Raw genomic sequence first — 21,946 nt, 5'->3', positions numbered from 1 at the left:
TCCCTTTCGTGTTCATAAGTTTTACAGTTCATCAGTACGTGTTCTACATTTTCTTTTTTCCCCACATTCTTCACATTTATGATTATTTTTCCTCCCTATTAAATATAAATTGTCATTTAAATAGGTATGACTCTTAATCTGATCATTATTACTTCTTCCCTTCTGTTTCTCTCATTAATGATTCTATTTAATACTGATTTTTGTACCTTTTGTAATAATGGATATTATGAGAAAAATGTTCCACAAAACTACAGACCACTTATTGTTACTTAGTAACAATTACTGTGCTATACAAATTTCACATTTTGCCACTTTGTTTCAGTTAAATCCTCTGAAAACCTCCAACCTATAGCTGGACCTATCCTCATCTAACCCTGACAACGGTTGATGTCCAAATTCTGTCAAAATCTCACCCCAAGGTTTGGTGAAAAGTTGGCAGCCTTGCAAATGGGGAATCATTTCTGTCAGGTATCTGTAATTACCCAATCCGACATCTCATCTTCTTCTATTTCTTCAACACTATTTATTTCTGCCTGTCACATTTACATTTCTGTATTCATTTCTGCCTAATTATGTAAATGAGGAAGGGGTGTGTCAACAGAGTGTTGAAGAAATAAAGAGAAATAATAGAGAAAGAGAAATAATAGAGAAAAACAAAAATATTATATTATGCACATAAATAAATACTTAAAAAATAAATAATAACTAAATAAAGTTGAAGATTATAACGGACAATAAATAAATAAGGTAATCATTACAAATGCAAATAAATAAAGAAGCTAATTAAATGGAGGTATATACATTTATGTCTCACTGTATAATTTAATTTCTACCTACATTTATTTGTCTATTGTATATTGGGGGCAATTAATTGACTTATTTATTGAGCATTCATTTATTTCTGTATTTATTTCTAAATATGGCAGAGATGGTCCTCCATAATCAGGAACCACACTGTGGCGGTAATGCTACTAAATGTTTGTTGCAAACCGCCAATAAATCCAAGAAGAAGAAGAAGACTTATTAAACTTTGAACAACACACAAATCAAACATGTAAACAATTGATGTAAAACAAGTGTCAGTTAAAAATCACTAGTAAGGTAAAAACAAGTTTCAGTTAAAATCATTAAATGAGGAGCTTGTTAAAATTGAGTTCTCCATCATCTGACACACGACGAAGAAAAAAAAAATCTCAGTTGGTGAAAGAATATAATAAAGGTGGTATTAAAGCTCCAGATATTGAATCAATGGTTGGCACCTTCCGAATTAACTGGATCAAATCTCATATGCTGCACCCGAATTCTATGTGGTATCACATTCCAAGATCATTATTTGATAAATTAGGAGGTTTAGACTTTATTCTAAAATGTGACTTTGAGATAAACAGGATTCCAATCAAGCTGTCCAACTTTCACAAGCAGATTTTGCATTATTGGAAAATGATTTTTAACCCATGGCTTTTCTCCCCATAGCTCAACTCTATGGAAAAATAGAGTAATAACATTTAATTGCAAATCTATCTTCAAAAGGAATGGTTTAACAAAAACATTATTTATGTTACTGATTTATTGGATGATAACAGTGATATTATAAATTATTCAGATTTTTTTTAGAAAAATATAATGTTAAGTGTTCTAATAGAGAATATAACAAACTGTGTAAATCGATCTCACTGCCTTTAATTCAATTGATAAAAAAAACTCTAGGTTATATAACAATTATCCACCAATACTGCCCAGTTTGTTGATTTCACAATGTAATTTGCTTGATAAAAAATGCAATAATAAATTTATTAACAGTTTTTTTGAAAGCCAGAAAATTTCATGATTATGATAGATTTACTTGGAAGAGAGATATTTCTGTTAACTCAGATACAGTCGATAAAGTTTCTCAGAATTTGTTAAATGGCCTATTTTACCTAAAGTCAAAGAAAAACATTTTAAAGTTATTAACAAAATTTATTCTGTGGCAGAATTTTTAAGAAAAAGATTTGGTTTTGAGGTGGATCAATGTTCTTTTTGTTGTAATAATAATAGTGAAACCGTTTAACATATGTTTTACCTCTGTCCCATTACACACCGCTTCTGGAAAGACTTGAAAGACTGGAGATCTTTAAAAATTAATGACCCTTTTGCACTAAATGATGTCATTTTTAATGGACCAACTTCCCCAGCCTGTATCTTACACTATTAATGTCCTCCTGTTGTTGGCTAAATATCATATCCACTGTGCTAAATGGAGAAATTCTAAACCCTTCCTTTCATTGGTTTATGAATTACTTTAAAATCTATTTTTTCTTCTCTTAAAAAGATTAATAAAAAGACAAATATGCCAAACAATTGAGACTTGATTTCTCCAAACGTCTGCTATTTTAAGTGCATTCACCTTTTTGTTTCTATTATTTCTATGGCTCTGTCTATGTTTGTTTTAAATGTTTGCTGTGATAAATCCCCTGTTAGTTGTTTTACTTCTTTGTTTTTCTTTTATTGTAATTGAGCTTTATCTGTTCATGTTTACATTTGCTATCCTTTCTGAGAGTATTTTTTCATGTAAATGTTTGCTGACTTAATAATAATAAAAAAAAGTTTTTCTGGATACCAAAATAAAATGTCGCTTCTTAAAAACAAAACAAAAAAAAAAAAAAAAAAACAAAAAAAAAAAAAAATAAAAAAACGACAAAGAACAAAAAGAAAAAGAAGAACAAGAACAAAAAGAATTATTTAATAGGGAGGAAAAATAGTGATAAATGTGAGAAATGTGGTGAAAAAGAAAATGTAGAACACATATTGATGAACTGTAAGTTATATGAACACGAAAGGGAAAAATTAAAGAGAATAGTTAGAAGCATAGGGCATGAATGGAATCTTAAAGGAATATTAGGAAATGAAGGAAACATAACAGATATTCATAAACTAAGGAAAGCATTGTTTATGTATCTTAAGAATACAAAATTAAAAAATAGAATCTAATAGATGTGAAGTAACGCTGCTACACACTCATGTACAGTAGGTGGCGGTATGCACCTTAAAGTTGCTTGTGATCCGCCATAATAGAAGAGAAGAAGAAGAAGAACAAAAAAAAAAAAAAAAAAAAAAAAAAAAAGAAGAAGAAGAAGAAGAAGAAGAAGAAGAAGAAGAAGAAGAAGAAGAAGAAGAAGAAGAAGAAGAAGAAGAAGAAGAAGAAGAAGAAGAAGAAGAAGAAGAAGAAGAAGAAGAAGAAGAAGAAGAAGAAGAAGAAGAAGAAGCAGGAGGCTTGTTACAGGAAGGTGGCTTTATAAAATACAAAAGAGAATTGGACCAATGAGAAGATCAGAAAGGAACAGGAGAGAAGAGATTATTATTTCTCGACTTAGAATAGGACACACTGGATTGAATAGATCGTTATTTTTGATAGGGAAACATCAGACAGGGAAATGTGACTGTGGGGAAGATGAGACTGTGGAACATGTCATTTTAAATTGTAGTAAATATTCGATACAGAGAAACAGGTTAATAAGGAAACTTAGTGACATGAAAATGAAACTTGACATTGTCGATTTATTGCAGAAGGAATCAGGAAGCAGAGGATATCAGGTTATATTTGAATTTTTGAAACAGATTAGGTTGTATAATAGGGTATAGTTTTTTTTTTTTTTTTTTGCCATGTAGTCCACACTCCATACCAGTTGGTGGCGGTAATGCTCACCTAACGTTTTTTGCCAACCGCCAATAAAACTCAATAAGAAGAAGAAGAAGAAGGAGGCTTGTTACGGAAATGCGTCACCTCGTCTAAGGCAAAGGGGGTGCGGCCTAAGTTTTTTGAAAATTGCGGGTTAGCGGGCTAACTGTTAGTTGTCGAATTGTTTATTGGGGCAAATACGTCTCACAGGGCTATGGCGTCGTATCATTTATCGAAACGTGAAGACCCCCGTTATCAATCGCCTGCAAAGATATTTGCGAGGCTGAAATGGGAGATTCAGAAAGAGGCGGAGGACATTTCGGAGCAACAGAGACACGGAGCTGATCGAAGATGTAGCCTGAAAACAGACGGTGTGTACAGGGCTACCAGACCGAGATACAAACCGTACCCTTCCGAGTTCTGTAGGAGCGAAGAGCTTTGGGAGAACAACAGGTTAGCTTGTTATGAAGCCGAAGCGCAGCCGCTCGTTCTGTCCCCCACCTCCAGCCCTGATCAGTCAGTGGAGCCCTGCAGCTCTGCCAGCCTGCGCCTTCCTCTGCAGCAAGAGGTCCCACTCAATTACCCCGTTCCTGGATCTACACGGAGAACCGGATCCATTGAGTCCACCACTTTTTCCAGGCCTGCTTCCGGGGTCTGCAGAGATCAGATCACAGCTGGCCTCAGCAGGACCCAGCCCAAAGAGAACTGGAGGGTTTTTAACAATGAAGCTGTTCCTCTGAATCCCAGATCTCCAGACAGCATGTATTCCCCCATGAGGAAAAGGCTGAGGAAGAGGAGACTGGATCCACTTGATTCCCAGAATGCCAGAGGAACCAGCAAGGAGCTCAGTGAGGATTTAGGTCCACCAGAAACCAGGAGAAAACCTGTCATCTGGGACAGTGCACAGACCATCACCTGCCAACAGGATCTGGGTAATAATCTCACCAGATCCATCATTGATTATCATTCTGGTGCAATAAAAAAAGCAGGGTTGTTGTTTTTCTCTGTTTGAACAGACCCCCTTTTTATGGCGAACATGGTCTCCATGATGTCTCCTGCCAAACAGTTTGCAATGATGAAGGAGAGTGAAAGTAAAAAGAATCAGCAGCAGATCCAGAGCAGCAGCAGAAGAGAGCTCTTTGGGAGGAATGAGAGTATGTCTGATTCCTGCGTCCGAACACAAAGTTTGCTCAAAGGTCAATAATTACGCTTAATATATATTTTTTTTCTCTCTCTCAGGAGGCTTGAAGGAGTCCAGATCCACTGAGGTTTCCACAAACCCTTACATGGATCGCCTCAAAGCAATACCCCCAATGAATACCATAGAACAAGTGGCTCCTGTGAAACAGAACCGAGTGGAGTCACCAGAGAGTCAGTCTGAAATTTCCGAGGATTCTCTGACCCCTGCTCCACCTTCACCGCGTGTTATCCTGGAGGACCCGCTGATACTCGACAGCCCGCAGATCTCCATCCCAAAGAAAGACAAAGATGTGTTCAGACGCAACGTCTTGGCCTCGCAGAAGCAATTCCCATCGGTAAGTAGAAGCAGAAGACAGGTTTAATAATAATAATAACTAAACTTTATCGATCTCACACTGGAGGAATTCACCTCTGCATTTAACCCATCCCCTTGGGAACAGTGGACTGCCACTGTGCGGTGCCCGGAGAGCAGTGTGTTAAGGGTCTTGCTCAGGGACCCAGAGTGCAGGCTGTGGGGATTGAACCGTGTACTTGCAACCTTCTCAGAGCACAAGCGCACTGCTCTAACCACTAGGCCAACACTACAAGGTCTTTGACGGTTATTTTTATAGCCTCTATGTCTATTTGATACATTTTTATTGGATAAATTGCAGGTATGTTAAAAACAGTACGTCTTCTGGCAAAAATGTTATTACAAAACACTGATTATGGTCCTCACCTCCACTCTGACTCTAAATATACCGTATTTTCGCGACTATAAGGCGCATATAAACGTCTTTTTTTTCCCTCAAAATGTGCGGTGCGCCCTATGTGGACGTTGTTGAGACCGCCATGAGAATGTTAAAGGGGGAAGTGTGGGCGTGGATTGGCTGCCACGCAAATGGACAGAAACTGCCACCTATGCTGATTTTTAAGAGAAAGACTTTGCCTAAAGAGACTTTTCCAGCTGGAGTCATTATTAAGGCAAATGAAAAGGGCTGGATGGATGAGGAGATGATGAAGAGTGGCTGAGGGAAGTGTATGTAAGGAGACCAGGTGGTTTTTTCCACGTATCACCATCGCTGTTAATCTGTGACTCCATCCGTGCCCATCTCACAGCTGATGTGAAAAACAAGGTGAAACAAATGAACGCTGTGCTCGCTGTTATTGCGGGAGGTCTGACAAAGGAACTTCAACCGCTCGACATTGGTGTGAACCGGTCGTTCAAAGTAAGGCTGCGAGCGGCGTGGGAGCGATGGATGACCGACGGAGACCACAGTTTCACGAAAAGTGGAATGCAGCGCCGGGCAAGTTACGCCACAGTTTGCGGATGGATTGTAGATGCTTTGGCTAACGTGTCTGCTGGCACTGTTGTTCGAGCTTTCGCAAAAGCCGGCATCATTTCTAGAGATGTCCCGATCCAGGTTTTTGCACTTCCGATCCGATACCGGTATTGTTTTTGGACTTCCGATCCGATACCGATACTGGCCGATACCAGCCTATCCGAGCATGTATTTAAGTTTACGTTAAAGTATTTAGCCTTAGTTGTAAGACTCATGTTGAAAAGGGTTTTAGTACTCTTGATAACATCTAGCCAGCTAAATTAGGTGAGATTGAATAAAACACAATGCTTGGTAACAACAAACTTACCTGTTTATTAAGAGATAAACACAAACTGGACAAAATTATGAATAGCAATCTGAAATTGCACAGTGAACAGTAAAGCCGTAAACAGTTAAAGGTGCAAGTATTACTTTAAGTTTTAATAAAAATGCAAAACAGGGAAACACTGGCGCAAAATAGTGGAATGGATCGTTTCAATTGGAGAAACTGGAAAATACGGACCGGATAAAAAAAAAAAAAACCGGATCGGCAGTCTGGATCGGCATTTTACATGCTTTGCCGATACGCATTTTTTTTGCCAATATCGGCGTCCCGATCCGATCCACGTATCGGATCGGGACAAGCCTAATCATTTCCGAGGAGCCGCCCGGCACGGAAAGTGACTCTGACAGCGAAGAAGGGGAAATTGGCATGTCTGATTTAGCGCAGCTGTTTAATTCAGAAACAGAGGATGATGACTTTGATGGGTTCGATTAATACTTTGTAATAAATACATGAATAAAGCACAATCATACTCAGTTTTGCTCCTGCTCTATTTTTAAATACGCAGTAGAGGTATTTAAACGTAGTAGAGGATATGTACCGGTATATAAAACCGACGCTCTATAATCCGGTGCGCCTTATGTGTGTGTTAAATACAGTAATGGCACACATAACTGAGACTGCGCCTTTTAGTACGGTGCGCCTTATGGTCGTGAAAATACGGTAGATCCAATGTGAGTGGAAGGGTCTATTCCTTAGGATAAAATGAAAGCCGTTTTTTTTGGTTGCAATATTGCAAAATATTAGGTTGTGCTTCGATACGCTCTGCAGCTGTAATTCATCTCATCTCTGCCCGGATCGTTTCCTATCAGGAGAGTGTGATTCGTCTGAAGAAGTGGTTCCTGAGAAGGAATGGACGGGGCCTGTTTGTTGATGGGATCCACGTGTGAGTGTCACCATTCATGCTTCACACCCTAAACTCTTGAGTTTTAGTGTGAAATCATTTTTTTATTTTTTTACTTTGTTTCTACCAGAGAGGAGAACATACCGTGGAACAGCAACATCATCACCGAAAGGGTCGGCAAGTCGGTGCTGAAGACCGTCACCGGCAGGGTGTACATCCTGGTCGGACAGATGAACACGACCCCCGCCTCTGGTCAGAACGGCGAAGCATTAAAAGCTCCTTGTGAATTCTGTCGCTGCGTGGCGTTTAATCGCTTTCTTTATGTTTGGTTTTCAGATTTTCCGAGTTGGTTTCTGAAGAAGTTTGTGAATGGCTTCCCTTCAAACTGGAAGGAACTTTTTCAGAAGTTTCTCTTGGAATCCAAAGAGTAAGAGGATTTTTAGAGACTCACCAAGAGGCCTTTTCCTGGAAAAAATGAATCTATTATTTTCAGTTATTTTTCCTTTTTGCTACAATATAACATTAAATTAAACCAGTCATCCATGTTTAGGCATTCATTACCATTTCCTGTTGATTGATGCACCATAAGGCAGATGGCAGCTCTTAGTTTGGATGTGTTTGAATCATCTTATCAAGATATAATCAGATTTTTCTGTTGACTATGAATTGAAGGCAAACTGCTCATGTGATTTAATGCACCTCTTAAAAAAAGGTTTTACTCATGCAACACTTTCATGCGAGTATTTTCTCCATCTTTATAGTGAATGTTTTATCCCAGTAGGCATGCAGAGAGGAAGAACGAAGACACGGTTTTCTCAGCGAAGGGATCAGAGCTCCCTTCCAGGGAGCAGTCTGTGAGGCGGCAGACACAGAGAAATATGAATAGATGTAAGTGAAATATTTGATTTCTGCTTCATTCCTGGTTCTGATTTAGGATCGGCAGGTTCGATGATTTTTGTTTGTCTCGTTCCAGCCCAGCCGTGTCCTTCCTCCGGCTCCTCCACCTGCGTGACTCGAAGCGGTCGGGTGGTCAAACCCCCTCTGGAGTTCTGGAGAGGAGGGAGAGTCTTCCTGGATCCTCAGATGAACGTTACAGTCTACAGGGACTACTACTCCTCCTCCAGTCCTGTAAGCGCGCGAGTCAACGGCGACCAATCAGCAATCGTTAAACTATAGCCCCATTTACGCTACCCTTTCCAAACCGTGCCGAGATCAGTCCGAGCATGGTAACCAAGTAACTGTTGAGTGTAAATGACACACACAACTGAACCAAACCGTGCCAAACACAGCCCAAAACTCTCTAACATGGTACTAGTTCATCTGTAGCACTCGGTGCGGTTCAGTCCTCGGATAACAGAGACACATGGGCGGACTGTGTCATGTCCTTACAATCAGCCTCCGTAATCATACAGGGTTCTGGAAAGAAAAGGGTCTTTAAAAAGTCTTAAAAGGCATTGAATTCTTCAAAATAAAACTAAGGCCTCAATTGGTATTAAAATGTCTTAAATTAGTCTTTCGTAGGTCTTAATTTTTAAAACATCATAAATAAGATTATTTTATGATTTCATTTGTAATCTAAATAAAACATTAAAAATGACCTTTTTTTTTTTTCATTTAAAAAAAATAATGGCTTGCTAGTATTGGTTCCGTCCCGATGCGGAACCAATAAAAGCGTTGCTGCGGCCGGGACATTTGTGAGATGCGCCATTTACTTTTTGTCTGGAAAATATGAGCAAGTGTAAATGTAACCAATATTGTCTATCCAGCCATGAGTTTTCTCCATGGCTAAAACCAGGGAACATACATGAGGCACAGTGGATTTTGTGCAAGAAGTCATTCAAGCTCGGAACGATGGGAATTAAAGTCTCTTTACTCCAGCTAAGGATGAATCAATTACTCAATTAGTTTACGATTATTTCAATAATTCATTAATCACAATTAATCTGATTAATTGTTTCAGCCCTAATTGGATTAATTAATCTTTCCTAACCACACACTCAGCTTCCAGAAGGGTTTAATTTTGTTATTGAAGCTCTAAAGCTGGCCTTTGGTGTCTTCATAGTTGCTGGAGGCTTTGGTCGTATGCGTCTCTTGAGGATCCTGTTTTTGTCCAGTCACTCTCCTTTTTTTTTTTTTTTTTTTTTTTAGAGCTCAATGATGAACTTTGAGCCTAAATGAAGCACATAGTGTCTGTGCTGCCACTGGAAGCCCTCTTTGAGTAATTTTGGTGGCTCATTAATGGATGCTGGCAGCCACTTAAGATACCGTCTCTGATGGCCTACTTGGTGCAGTCAGAGAAGTGTTATTTGAGGGAGTTCTTGTTTCTGCCTCATTGATCCTGGCTGGGTGTGGACATTTAAGTAATAGGATTGTTTCATCATTGCGATAATCGTCAACTGTTATCACTGGAAAGAAAAAAAATCCCAGTTTTCTCGGATGTTTTGCACCACTTTTGGTTCTTTCCTTTTTCCAATCCACTTCTGTTCTGATAGGATGTTCCAGCGACTGCCTGCTCGAGGAGGTCCAAGAAGCCAGGCCCTGTCTTCTCCCCCTCCAGTGATGGTAAATCAGTCGGTGGAGGTTCTGCACTGACGTATGCAGCCGCTCTTAAAAAACGTTTCTCTTTACTCCCAGATATAAACCAGCAAGAATCAGATAAAGGCGAGGAGTTCTCAGCCCCAGTGAGAAAGGTCAAGACAGACCGAAGACTGGACAGAGCTGCGGCTAAACAGGACCAGCACCCCACTGATTCATCGAACAGGGTCATTGATTGTCTGAGAGAGGTTCCTGGTAGAAGAATGTCCACGCGGCAGCCTTTAGATGCCAAAAGAGGACTGTGTGAGGGGTCAAAGAGACAAACGCGGAACGCCAGCAGGCCTCCAACCAGGTATTAGAGACATGTTCCCCTGAACTTGTTTCCCCTAGCGTTGAAACATCTAACCACCTGTTGTCTGATGACGAGTTGTTTCTCATCAGAAGGAGGCGAGAGAGTGCGAGGCACACAAGACCGGCGGCAGGAGTTGGTGTACCAGAGTCAGATCACAGTGTTTCCCCCAAGCGTTCCCCAGAGCCCCAGAGAGAGAGAAGGAAGGAGCAGAAAAATAAAACCAGAGCAGCGGCGAAGAGTAAGAAAGTACAAGAGAAGAAGAAAGAGGCCAAGCGCACCACATCATCCTCACCGCAGGAGCTTTCATCACAGCCGACATGGCAGAGGCAGCTGCGAAACAAAAGCAGCGCCATTGTTCCACACGACAGAGACGTAGACGAGTGGACGGAGGACGAGATCCTGAAGCTGGAGGAGTACGTAAGACAGAATATTTCAAATGACACAAACAGACGGGTGTGAAGAGATGTGAGACCATTTTCTGTAAATCTGCTATTTCTACTAGAAATAGAAGATTTATTCACAGAAAATGAGTTTACAGAAATTCTAAAAGTCTAAAAAAAAGGAGAGCGTTGATAATTATCAGTGATCTATTTTCCTTTTTTTAAGGTTGTTTTTCATAGTTTAAAGGAATAGTACACCCAAAACATGATTAGCCTTCATTTTCTACTCACCCCCATGCTGAACAACACTCTGGAGTACTTTTTCGATATCTCAAATGCATCTGGAGATCTGGGAGGCTTCTTGCTGTCTGCTGACATTCAAATAATGGAGGTCTATTGTGCCCGAGACAGAAAGGTCCATAAAAGTCCACAAAAAACGTGTCAATATTCCTCCATACTGCTCGTCCAATGTATTCCAAGTGTCCTGAGTGGGTAGCATCCAGAATTTACTCGAAACGAAGTCTTTTAGAATGTTTTTAGAGCATAAACAGTAGTGTATAGGATTTCCTGAAAGCGCGCACATGCGCGTTCACGACGCTACGGAAGCCGGCAGACCAAACCAGCGCATTCAGCTCGGCAAAGAACTCATGCTCTTCCTCAACACTGAAGTCCTCAGACATTTTTCTTTCGTTGTTTCTTTCTTTGCACAGGTAAACAGCACATTTCTTCTTCTACACTTGCATTATTGGCAGAGCAGACGCTGAAATGAGATGAAAGTGCGCATTCAGCGCTGGTTTGGTCTGCCGGCTTCCGTAGCGTCGTGAACGCGCATGTGCGCGCTTTCAGGAAATCCTATACACTACTGTTTATGCTCTAAAAACATTCTAAATGACTTCGTTTCGAGTAAATTCTGGATGCTACCCACTCAGGACACTTGGAATACATTGGACGAGCAGTATGGAGGAATATTGACACGTTTTTGTGGACTTTTATGGACCTTTCTGCCTCGGGCGCCATAGACCTCCATTATTTGAATGTCAGCAGACAGCAAGAAGCCTCCCAGATCTCCAGATGCATTTGAGATATCAAAAAAGTACTCCAGAGTGTTGTTCAGCATGGGGGTGAGTAGAAAATGAAGGCTAATCATGTTTTGGGTGTACTATTCCTTTAATAATTGCTCTGCTGAATTAACAGAAAGGCTGTAGATGAACAAAGTATGTCCTCGTCTTCAGGTAGGTCTAAAGCATTTTCTTGTTTGTTTTCCAGGGCTGTGCGCAGCTATCCCAAACACGTTGCAGGTTACTGGGGGAAGGTAGCGAAGATGGTGGGGACGCGAACGGCTGAAGAATGCAACAAGTGGTGCGCGTCCCAAGGTGGGACCCAGAGTCCCGCCAAACGCACCAAGAAGGGGAAGGAGAAGGCAGCCAAACCTGCAGGTAAACATAGTTTGGTCTTTAATACAGCTGCCGTGGCATGGGAAGGGCTATGAATTGATATTTGGGGGGGGGGGGGCAACTTTATTGTTCATTTTAAATTAATATTATATGAAAAAAATCTATTAGTGCTGTAAGCAGGTTAAAAATCTAACAAATGATATGTTTTAGAGCAGGCGTCACCGAAAGAAATGGCTGATCTAATTTGGAGGAGTGGTGACCTAGTGGTTAGGGCATAGACAGGGCTCCATGTTAACCATTGCCCGATCGCCCGGGGCAAGTAGTTTTTGTTGTTGGGAGAGTACAATTTTAAATAAATGATAATGATAAATAATTATTTATCACTCAAAATTACTTTAAAATCACCGACATTTGCTGAAAACGACCCACAAGCATTGCAAGCATGATAAAAATCCTTAAAGTCAACCCCTGATAGAGTTTGGATTCCTGAGGGTCTGAGTTCGAGCTCCACTCCCACAGACTGCCACTCTGGGTCCCTGAGCAAAAACACCTTTAACCCCACTCTGCTCACAGGGTGCCGCACAATGGCAGCCCACTGCTCCCCAAGGGGATGGGTTAATGACTTCATTTCGTTTCTCTGTACTGACAGTAATAAGCTGGAAAACTAATCTTACCAGAAAATTGTGTCTAAAGTTTAATTTTATTCCGTTGCTCTTATTTGTTTAATCACTCTAGTGTTTATAGATATTGAAAATTAAAATACCACAATATGCTTATTATACATGAGCTTTAGTTTAATGCTGCACTAGCAGCCTTTAAAAATTAGTGATTGCCCAAAAAAGTAGCTCTCATCTTTAGAAAGGACATTACTACCAGGCAACAATTCAATTCGATTACCAAACCTTCTATGACCAGCATTAAATTTGGAAAGTCATTCTATTTTGACGACGCCAAGATCTGCTCACTATGTTAGCGTTAGTTGTATCAAGTACTGCCTGGATGCAGTACTTGGTTGCATATTCTATTTGAAGTTCTTTATATTCATTATCTGCTAATATTTGGTAAATGAAATGGTCTCTCGCTGCCTCCAGCTCTCAACACATGCATATTTTTATTGCGAAGATTCTAAAAATAACAGAAAACAGTAAATGCATAAAGAAATCTTAATTACAGTTCTTTTTTTTACTGATCTTGTACAACATGTCATGTTAAATTAGAATTTAACATTTTAAAGCAACAATGTGTACGAGTTCATCCTAAATGGGTCTATATAAAATGGTTTTTCAGGTCAATATTCAGCCCTTGGTGCCTACCAATGCAGGCTCCTGCCATTAAAAACTAGCCCATGTAAGTTGAGAGGTTTGGATCCGTCAATAAATGAGTCACTGACCCAAAAAATATTTTATGGCAGTCTGATCTCCCTTTAAACACGTGAGCTAACTAAGCTAGATGTTGCTGTTAGGCAACTAAACGGATATGACCTTTTCCTGATTGACCTGATTGATGACCTTTCCTTTCGGGTTCTCTGATGTAGGATTTAATCTAGAGGTAGGAATCTTAAATTTACTGATAGTTATATGACTTCTCAATCTGCTGGTCCAAACTGGTTGATTAAAAGATTCCTAAACACAGTAGGAGACTTATTTCGTTTTCCCTGTGGGCAGTTTTGCCAGTTGTTCAACCTGGAAGTTATTGGTCAAGCGCCCCCTAGTGGCTAAAAGTTACACAGTGTTGTTTTGATTTAATTTATTTTATTGGAAATTTACTTTTGGGTTCTTTATTAATTCTGTTTTTGTTCAGCCCCAAACCTTCAACAATATGGCCTCCTGATCAAACCATGAACCGAGTTGTTCTAGTGCTTAGAGGAGTGTTGGCTTAGTTGTTATTGCAGTATGCTTGTGCTCTCAAATACCTGATTCGATCCCCACAGCCTCCACTCTGGGTTTCTGAGTAAAACACCCTTAACTCCACATTGCTCCCCGGGCGCCACTCAATGGCAGTCCACTGCTCCCCAAGGGGATGGGTCAAATTGTGAGAGTGAATTTCCCCATTGTGGCACACTAAAGGGATTTACATTTACATTCTTCTCCAGTTTGATCAAAGTCTTTCTGTGTGAATTTTCTCCATCTTATAATCCCTGTGGGGATTTAGGCAACAGTGGATCTGGGTCTGTTCCTCTGATAACTGCGCGAGCCGGGACGCTGAAGAGAAAGCAGCAGGTGCGACAATTTCTGGAGACCGTTCCCAAAGAAGACGTGAACGACGCTTTCAGCTCGACGCACATGCAGAAGAAAATCATTGAGGTGCTTCTTTGCTTAAGATGGTCTCTTCTGGTCCTCTATTAGTGTTTGTGAAGCTTCACTTCCGCCTTGTTTTTCCTTTGCTGCTTAGATCCCCTCCTTTTGCTCGAGTGAAGATCACGACATTTCAGTGTCTGACCTGGAGCCTCAGACCCCCATGTCATCGTGTTTCCCTAATGTGAAGACGCCCCGCTGTCTGGCCATAACCCCCACCATGGTGGACTCTTCCAACGGGTAAGGCCGTCGCCTCTGTGTTCTGACAGAATTTGTCTTGATCGCTGCACACAGATCTCCACCCCACGTTTTCTTTCCTTCAATTTCAAAGGAATGACGACCGGTACGTCTACCAGCTGCAGAAGAGGATGAGAAAGAATCGGTTTGATTTATGCAAAGCCTCGTCTTCTCCGAGGGTACTGAATTCACAAGTTTCCTTTCTGAGTTTTTCCAGCAGATCCAGCCCAATTTCACCTCCTGTTTTTTTATCTTTTAGAAGTACGCAGCCACACCACAGGTTAAGCGACCCATACGGAAATGTGGAAACACAGGTAGGTGGTCAACAAAGTGGACTAACTCCTCTTTTAACAACTCTAGATCATTATATGAAACACATTCCCCATTTGTACTGTGCCATGTATCAGGTGACATGACAGAAAAAAAAATCATAATTTGTTTGCATCATTTTGCACACCATGAAAGTAATAGATTATTAAAACCTCTTCTGACTTAATTTCAACATTGAGTCTTTTTCAGTTCACTTCTTTCTGAAGTAAGTTTAGCTTCCCATGGAGGATTTTCAGTTCATTTACTTTTTAGCACCTTTAGTAAAACCTACAACTGGCAAAGTTTTTGTTTTTGCTGTGTTGTAACCTGGAAGTAGCCAGATTGATATGTTTAGAACTGAGTCAAGTTCTGCGTTATCAATCTGGGATGGCTGCTGTTCAGTCTGTCCCTGAAAAGGAGGGACGTTTAGTACAATACTTCAAACTGATTGGGTGATGTGCCAGATAGTACCCGCCTTCCCTAATACGCTTTCAGCCAATTGTAGCAGCGAATCGTGACGTTTTCACAACTAGCCGGGTACGCTGATTAAGTTATCTTTTTCCAAATCTTTTTTGAGTAAGACATTGAGTGAGACAGACATCTATCCCATCTAAAAATACACAAAGTGCTTCTCTTTGCTCCTTTTTTAAATGAGAAATTGTTTCTATTTAGCTAAAATAGATACTTGCCTGGCAGGGGAGATGCCTTGATCATGAAGGAGCTTTATACTTATGACATTGTAATGACAATAAACCGAGTCAATTGTGGTTTCGACAGATAAGTCCTCCAGCGTAGCTATGTTTGTACGTTTGTTTTTTTGTTTTTTTTTTCTTTATTGATAATAAAGGGGTTTACAAAACAGCAAATTTAACAAGACAAACATGTTGTAGGTCTAAAGCATTTTCTTGTTTCAGGGTGCTGTATAGCAAGCACAAACAAATCAGAAAGCAAATGAATAAATACAAAGTTAACTCAAAAAGATATTAAAGTGAGCGGACATATCTATTGTCTTAATGGCTTTTCTATTTTTTGAATACTGGAGAGATCTAATACGGTGGAATCCGCTTATAGTGATCACGTTGCTCCTGAGCCAATTTGAACACTATAAGCGGTTGATTACTATATCTGAATTTACCATTATGTCACGTATTTTTTATGCAGAATATCATCTAAATGCCATTTGTCTGGTTTTTCGATGAGAGAAATGAAATGAAACGGATAGCTTCCGCATTTACTGAATTTTATGACAGTACCATGCAACTTTAATCACAGCATACTGTGCTGTGCGCAGAAATAACTCTGGTAGCCTGGTGCCGCCTGCTGGTGCATTTTTTTTTTAACAAGTCCTAAGTTTGAAACAAACGGTTTCATAGAACAACAACATAGAAGGTAACTGCATAGGCTACAGAAAATTAAAGCTAGCCTACCTCTGTTTTGTGTTGCGGATCTGCTTAGCCGCATTAAGGAATCACTTAACATATTTGTCCATGGTTCCCTGGATCAGAGTGTTGTCCAACACAATGATGCACATTTTTACATTCATAAAATGGCCAAAAACGAACACTATGAGCAGATTTCTGTCTATTGTTTGAATAACTCTTTAAAGGCCGGGAGCGTTGGCCTAGTGGTTAAAGCAGTTCGCTTGTGCTCTAAGAAGTTTGCAAGTACCTAGTTTGATCCCCACAGCCTCCACTCTGGGTTCCTGAGTAAAGACCCTTAACCCCACGCTGCTCCCCAGGCGCCACACAATGGCAGCCCACTGCCCCCCAACGGGATGGGTTAAATGCAGAGAGGGAATTTTCCCCATTGTGGGGGATATAAAAATGTTTTTTATTTTATTAGTGGGATAAGAGAAGAATCAAAACAACACATTTATACAAGTTAGGGGAAAGTCATCAAGTATTGTTTTGGAAATAAGCGTACAGATGTTTTGCCAGGCAATACATGAGTAACATGAGCAGAATAAATGATAGAGATCTTCCTCATAGAGTTGGCAGAATGAACAGTTCATGTCAATGTTTTTTTTTTTGTATCATTGAAGGAAAAACAGATAAAAATGATGGATCATCTTAAGAGAGACCTCTTTGATCTTATTAATAGTCAGATATTTAGATGGAAGACACCATATTTTTTCCCAGTTCAGGTTGGAGACAAAGTTCCAATAAAAGATTACATGTGGAACAGAAACAATGTCATTCTCGGCATGTTTGAATAACCATCTAAGGGCCCTTCTGACTGTCATCATTCCTATGTCCCGCCCCAAAAACACTGCAGGCATGTCATTGGTCCGACTCGTTGATTGTTATGAGACGGATTCTTTAAAGTTGGATTTATTGTGAGGCCGAAAACTCAGATCTTGTGACAATCCAGCTTGTGCAAGGTTAAAGTTGTTGTTTGTAGGAAATAAAATAAAAAAATTCCTGGCTTATATAAATATGATTAGCATAGACGAACAATAAATAAAGTCAGAAATTACTGTAGAAATTAAGGGATTAAATTTACAAGAATGCAACTTTTTATTTCACCCCAATTGAAAAAGTTTTAGTCTCCAAACTCTAAAGAACGTAAAGGAGTTTCCAAGAAGGTCTGAGTGCTATATTTTATGACAAACACCTAAATGTTGTGTACTACTGAGCCAAGGAGTTAGGATGTCTGAAGCAGAGATTGACCAATACAGGTGCTGGTCATAAAATTAGAATATCATGAAAAAGTAGATTGATTTCAGTAATTCCATTTAAAAAGTGAAACTTGTATATTATATTCATACATTACATACAAACTCATATATATCAGATGTTTATTTTGTTTAATTTTTATGATTACAAATCAAATTCATCATATCAGAAAATTAGAATATTGTGAAAAGGTTCAAAATTGATGGCCCCTGGTGCCACACTCTAATCAGCTAATTAACTCAAACCACCTGCAAAAGCCTTTAAATGGTCTTTCAGTCTAGTTCTATAGGCTACACAATCATGGGGAAGACTGCTGACTTGACAGTTGTCCAAAAGACGACCATCGACACCTTGCACAAGGAGGGCAAGACACAAAAGGTCATCGCTAAAGAGGCTGGCTGTTCACAGAGCTCAGTGTCCAAGCACATTAATAGAGAGGCGAAGGGAAGGAAAAGATGTGGTCGAAAAAAGTGTACAAGCAAGAGAGATAACCGCACCCTGGAGAGGATTGTGAAACAAAACCCATTCAAAAATGTGGGGGAGATTCACAAAGAGTGGACTGCAGCTGGAGTGAGTGCTTCAAGAACCACCACACACAGACGTATGAAAGACATGGGGTTCTGCTGTCGCATTGCTTGTGTCAAGCCACTCTTGAACCACAGACAGCGTCAGAAGCGTCTTGCCTGGGCTAAAGAGAAACAGGACTGGACTGCTGGTGAGTGGTCCAAAGTCATGTTCTCTGATGAAAGTAAATTTTGCATTTCCTTTGGAAATCAAGGTCCCAGAGTCTGGAGGAAAAGAAGAGAGGCACTTCATCCACGTTGCTTGAAGTCCAGTGTAAAGTTTCCACAGTCAGTGATGGTTTGGGGTGCCATGTCATCTGCTGGTGTTGGTCCATTGTGTTTTCTGAGGTCCAGGGTCAACGCAGCCACATACCAGGAAGTTTTAGAGCACTTCATGCTTCCTGCAGCTGACCAACTTTTTGGAGATGCAGATTTCATTTTCCAACAGGACTTGGCACCTGCACACAGTGCCAAAGCTACCAGTACCTGGTTGAAGGACCATGGTATCCCTGTTCTTAATTGGCCAGCAAACTCTCCTGACCTTAACCCCATAGAAAATCTATGGGGTATTGTGAAGAAGAAGATGCAATACACCAGACCCAACAATTCAGAAGAGCTAAAAGCCACTATTAGAGCAACCTGGGCTATCATAACACCTGAGCAGTGCCACAGACTGATCGACTCCATGCCACGCCGCATTGCTGCAGTAATACAGGCCAAAGGAGGCCCAACTAAATACTGAGTGCTGTACATGCTAATACTTTTCATGTTCATACTTTTCAGTTGGCCAACATTGCTATAAATCCTTTGTTTTTATTGGTCTTCAGTAATATTCTAATTTTCTGATATGATGAATTTGAGATTTTCATTTGTTGTCATTTGTAATCATCAAAATTAAACAAAATAAACATCTGAAATATATGAGTTTGTATGTAATGTATGAATATAATATACAAGTTTCACTTTTTAAATGGAATTACTGAAATCAATCTACTTTTTCATGATATTCTAATTTTATGACCAGCACCTGTATATTTTTATTCATTCAGTCAAACTGATCCCTGAAATGTGCTGCAGATGCTTTTTGACCAATTTCATAGAGCCGATGTTAATGATAACAAGTGTTACACACGTTTAATTTTAATAAAAAGAACATTTATTAGCAAAGCACCCCAGACATTAACAATGGATACCAGATTAGGGGAGCAGCACTTAATGTGGGATTAATGCATGGCTGCTGAATACACTAATGCAATGGTTTCCAAACCTTTTTTCTGCGCTGAACGATGAAAAGATAAATGGTAAACTATTTAAAGTGAGGTTTGAGGTTTCAGATGTTTATTCTACTGTGTAGCAGAATTTAACATGGCTTTCAATTAATAAATAAACAAAAAAACTCACAAACTGGGTTATTTATTCAATTCAATTCCAGCATTCCAAGTTTGGAAACTTTACTGTGGTAATGGGACATTTTCTGCATTTAGTGGCCGAAACGATGGAAGAAATAAAGGCTATTAGCCAAAAATATGTTGGCTGATGTTTTTGTCTAAATCTAGGCTCTGTTTGAAAACCTAGGATGTGTCCTCCCAGGACGCGGTCTACCTAGACTGGATCCTTAGAAGTCCTTGAAAATAAGGAGAGCGGAAGAGTTTAGGCTTTGAATTCGACCAGGTCTACCCTTCAGCGGGTTTTACCGCCTTATGCTCTGTTGCTTAGCAACCGTAAACGTTGACACACAAAGCAGGAAAAGAATAAATACAGAAGTTTTCAAAACTGTTTATTTCTTTTTTATTGTAAAATGAACAAAGACTACACTCACAAGAATCCAGAATGGAATAAATGTTCCAACAGCCGGGAGCAGGAACAAATCAAATGTAATGATAGAAACCTTAGTCAGTTAAATAACCTGCTGCTGTCATTCTGCACATCTCTGATGTTGCTGCTATTTTCAAATATCCATTACTGTAAAAATGTCCATAGCTGCATATTGGTTATTTATTCCCCAGTTTTATATTGTTAAAACACTTTACAGAATTGTATTGTTTATATTTTAACTCTTCCCTATCATGTTATTCTTATACATTTTTCTAAGGTCCACATTTGTGTGACCATTTTCAGTAATCTTTCTGCTGCTGTAAATTTGCCCATTGTGGGACAATAAAGGGATTTTCTATTCTATAAAAGGGGTGGAAAGATATAAGTAAATCTAAACAATGTATTTATAAAAAATATATCTGCAAAATCTCTAATATTCAACAACAAAAAATACGTAGTTAAGCATATTGTGCAAAACAGCAATAAAAAGATAAAACTCCTATCAGATTTATAGTCCCCACTCTGCAGATATATTAGAATCTGTCCTTAAATTACAGCCAAACCCATTTACACAGTAACAGATTAAAACCTTTAGATAAACCAACCATTACCGCCACATACCTGACTCAATAACCATTAAAACAACTATTTTTCATTAATCTCAGACGGAACTATTAAATGACTTGTATTATATTAAACCGAACTTCCAATTTTCACCACTGGTTGGCGCCAAGTAACCTTTACTCTGATCACAGCTTGCTTGGTCTCGCAATGAATCCTGGGATATCCAAGAATACCGAGGATACATCGGACCTGTCCTTCAAATCAGGCAAAAAGAAGGACGCATTTTAAGGCCGCATAACGAGGACTCTTGGAATCTGACCAGGCCTCAGCGCCGCGCTATGACGTAATCGGCCTTCGAATCCGGTCTTTTAAGGATGCGTCCTAGGTTTTCGAACAGAGCCCTAGTCTGAGGCATCCAGAAGTGACTGAAAACCTAGATGCTGTTTGGCGAATGTCGTGGTCTGAGGACTCCAGCACTTGGTTGGGTTGGTGCTAATCTAGAATTCCACATCAGACATCACCACCAAGCCGACTGTGATGCATGGTGGTGGCAGCATCATGTTATGGGACTCCTTCCTTCAAATGGAGCTACTGTGTCGGATGAAACGATGAGCAGCTGCAAATCCTGCAGTTTGCTCATGAGTCCATTCCATCGTCCCAATCCACTGAGTAATTAGGGCATCAGAAAAACATGCTGGATGATAAAGTCGCACTAAAGGAGTCTGAATGCTGAAATGAAATCACAAGTATTAGTTTAAGGGCATGCAAACCTATGCAACATGTCATTATTTTTAGATTTTCCACTACCGTAATTGTTTTGTTTTTGGTTGTCTTGAACACAAACAATGTCACATTAAATGTAAAAGATCTTTGAAAATGATTTATTGTAAACCCACAAACATCATGCTAGGTGACCTTTCAGGATATAAACATCCCAATATCCTGCAGCATCATGGACCAATTATTTTCTGTCTTCACCAGAAAACTTTATCGTCTGGGAGACGTTACCCGGGGACAAGGGTGAGACATCCGAAAGCGACGAGGAAGAGGGGGACTTCTACTTCTCAGACAACTGATTTGAACTTCTGGAATAAACGTCCAATTCGTTTTCTTTCAGTCCGGTTATATGTTTCAAATGAAAGTTTTTTTCAAGAAAAACTGAGTGAAGGTTTGTTTTTTTTTACCTTCTGTTCTACTAATCAGAATTACTGGATGTTTAGTAATCTTTCTGCTTATAGTTCTAAAAAAAAAAAAAAAAAGAATTTTTGGAAACATTTTTCCAATGTGTTGCAATACGTTTTTTTTTTTTTGGGAGTTTGTGTATTATGGTCTAATCTGCCAAATAAACATAAGATTTTTTGAAAAGTCCACAGCTCATTAAAGGCATGTTCAGGAGATGCTAGTTTGTTTCTTTGATACATTTCTGACGTTGCATCATTCAGGTTGAAGATGCATTTTTACGTGCCCGATGGGTCCCTGGTG

At 39.6% G+C, this 21,946-nt stretch overlaps 1 protein-coding gene across 1 annotated transcript; it reads left to right on the top strand.

Annotated features, from left to right (window-relative positions):
* Positions 1 to 3,766: 3,766 nt before the first annotated feature.
* On the top strand, positions 3,767 to 21,613 carry mis18bp1 (MIS18 binding protein 1). The gene is made up of 17 exons (XM_038286265.1): positions 3,767 to 4,590; positions 4,675 to 4,812; positions 4,898 to 5,193; positions 7,315 to 7,388; positions 7,477 to 7,598; positions 7,683 to 7,773; positions 8,125 to 8,234; positions 8,320 to 8,474; positions 9,839 to 9,908; positions 9,981 to 10,233; positions 10,323 to 10,646; positions 11,880 to 12,049; positions 14,159 to 14,310; positions 14,399 to 14,541; positions 14,633 to 14,717; positions 14,798 to 14,852; positions 21,446 to 21,613. The coding sequence occupies exons 1-17, from the start codon at positions 3,873 to 3,875 to the stop codon at positions 21,538 to 21,540; spliced, it is 3,051 nt and encodes a 1,016-aa protein (XP_038142193.1). The 5' UTR covers positions 3,767 to 3,872; the 3' UTR covers positions 21,541 to 21,613.
* The last annotated feature ends 333 nt before the right edge of the window (positions 21,614 to 21,946 follow it).

The sequence above is a fragment of the Cyprinodon tularosa genome, unplaced genomic scaffold (assembly GCF_016077235.1).
Source record: "Cyprinodon tularosa strain WSP-4 unplaced genomic scaffold, ASM1607723v1 ctg222, whole genome shotgun sequence".
In the NCBI taxonomy this organism is placed as follows: Eukaryota; Metazoa; Chordata; class Actinopteri; order Cyprinodontiformes; family Cyprinodontidae; genus Cyprinodon; species Cyprinodon tularosa.
The sequence above is the reverse complement of the archived record's forward strand: the minus strand, read 5'-3'. Positions and strand labels throughout refer to the sequence as shown.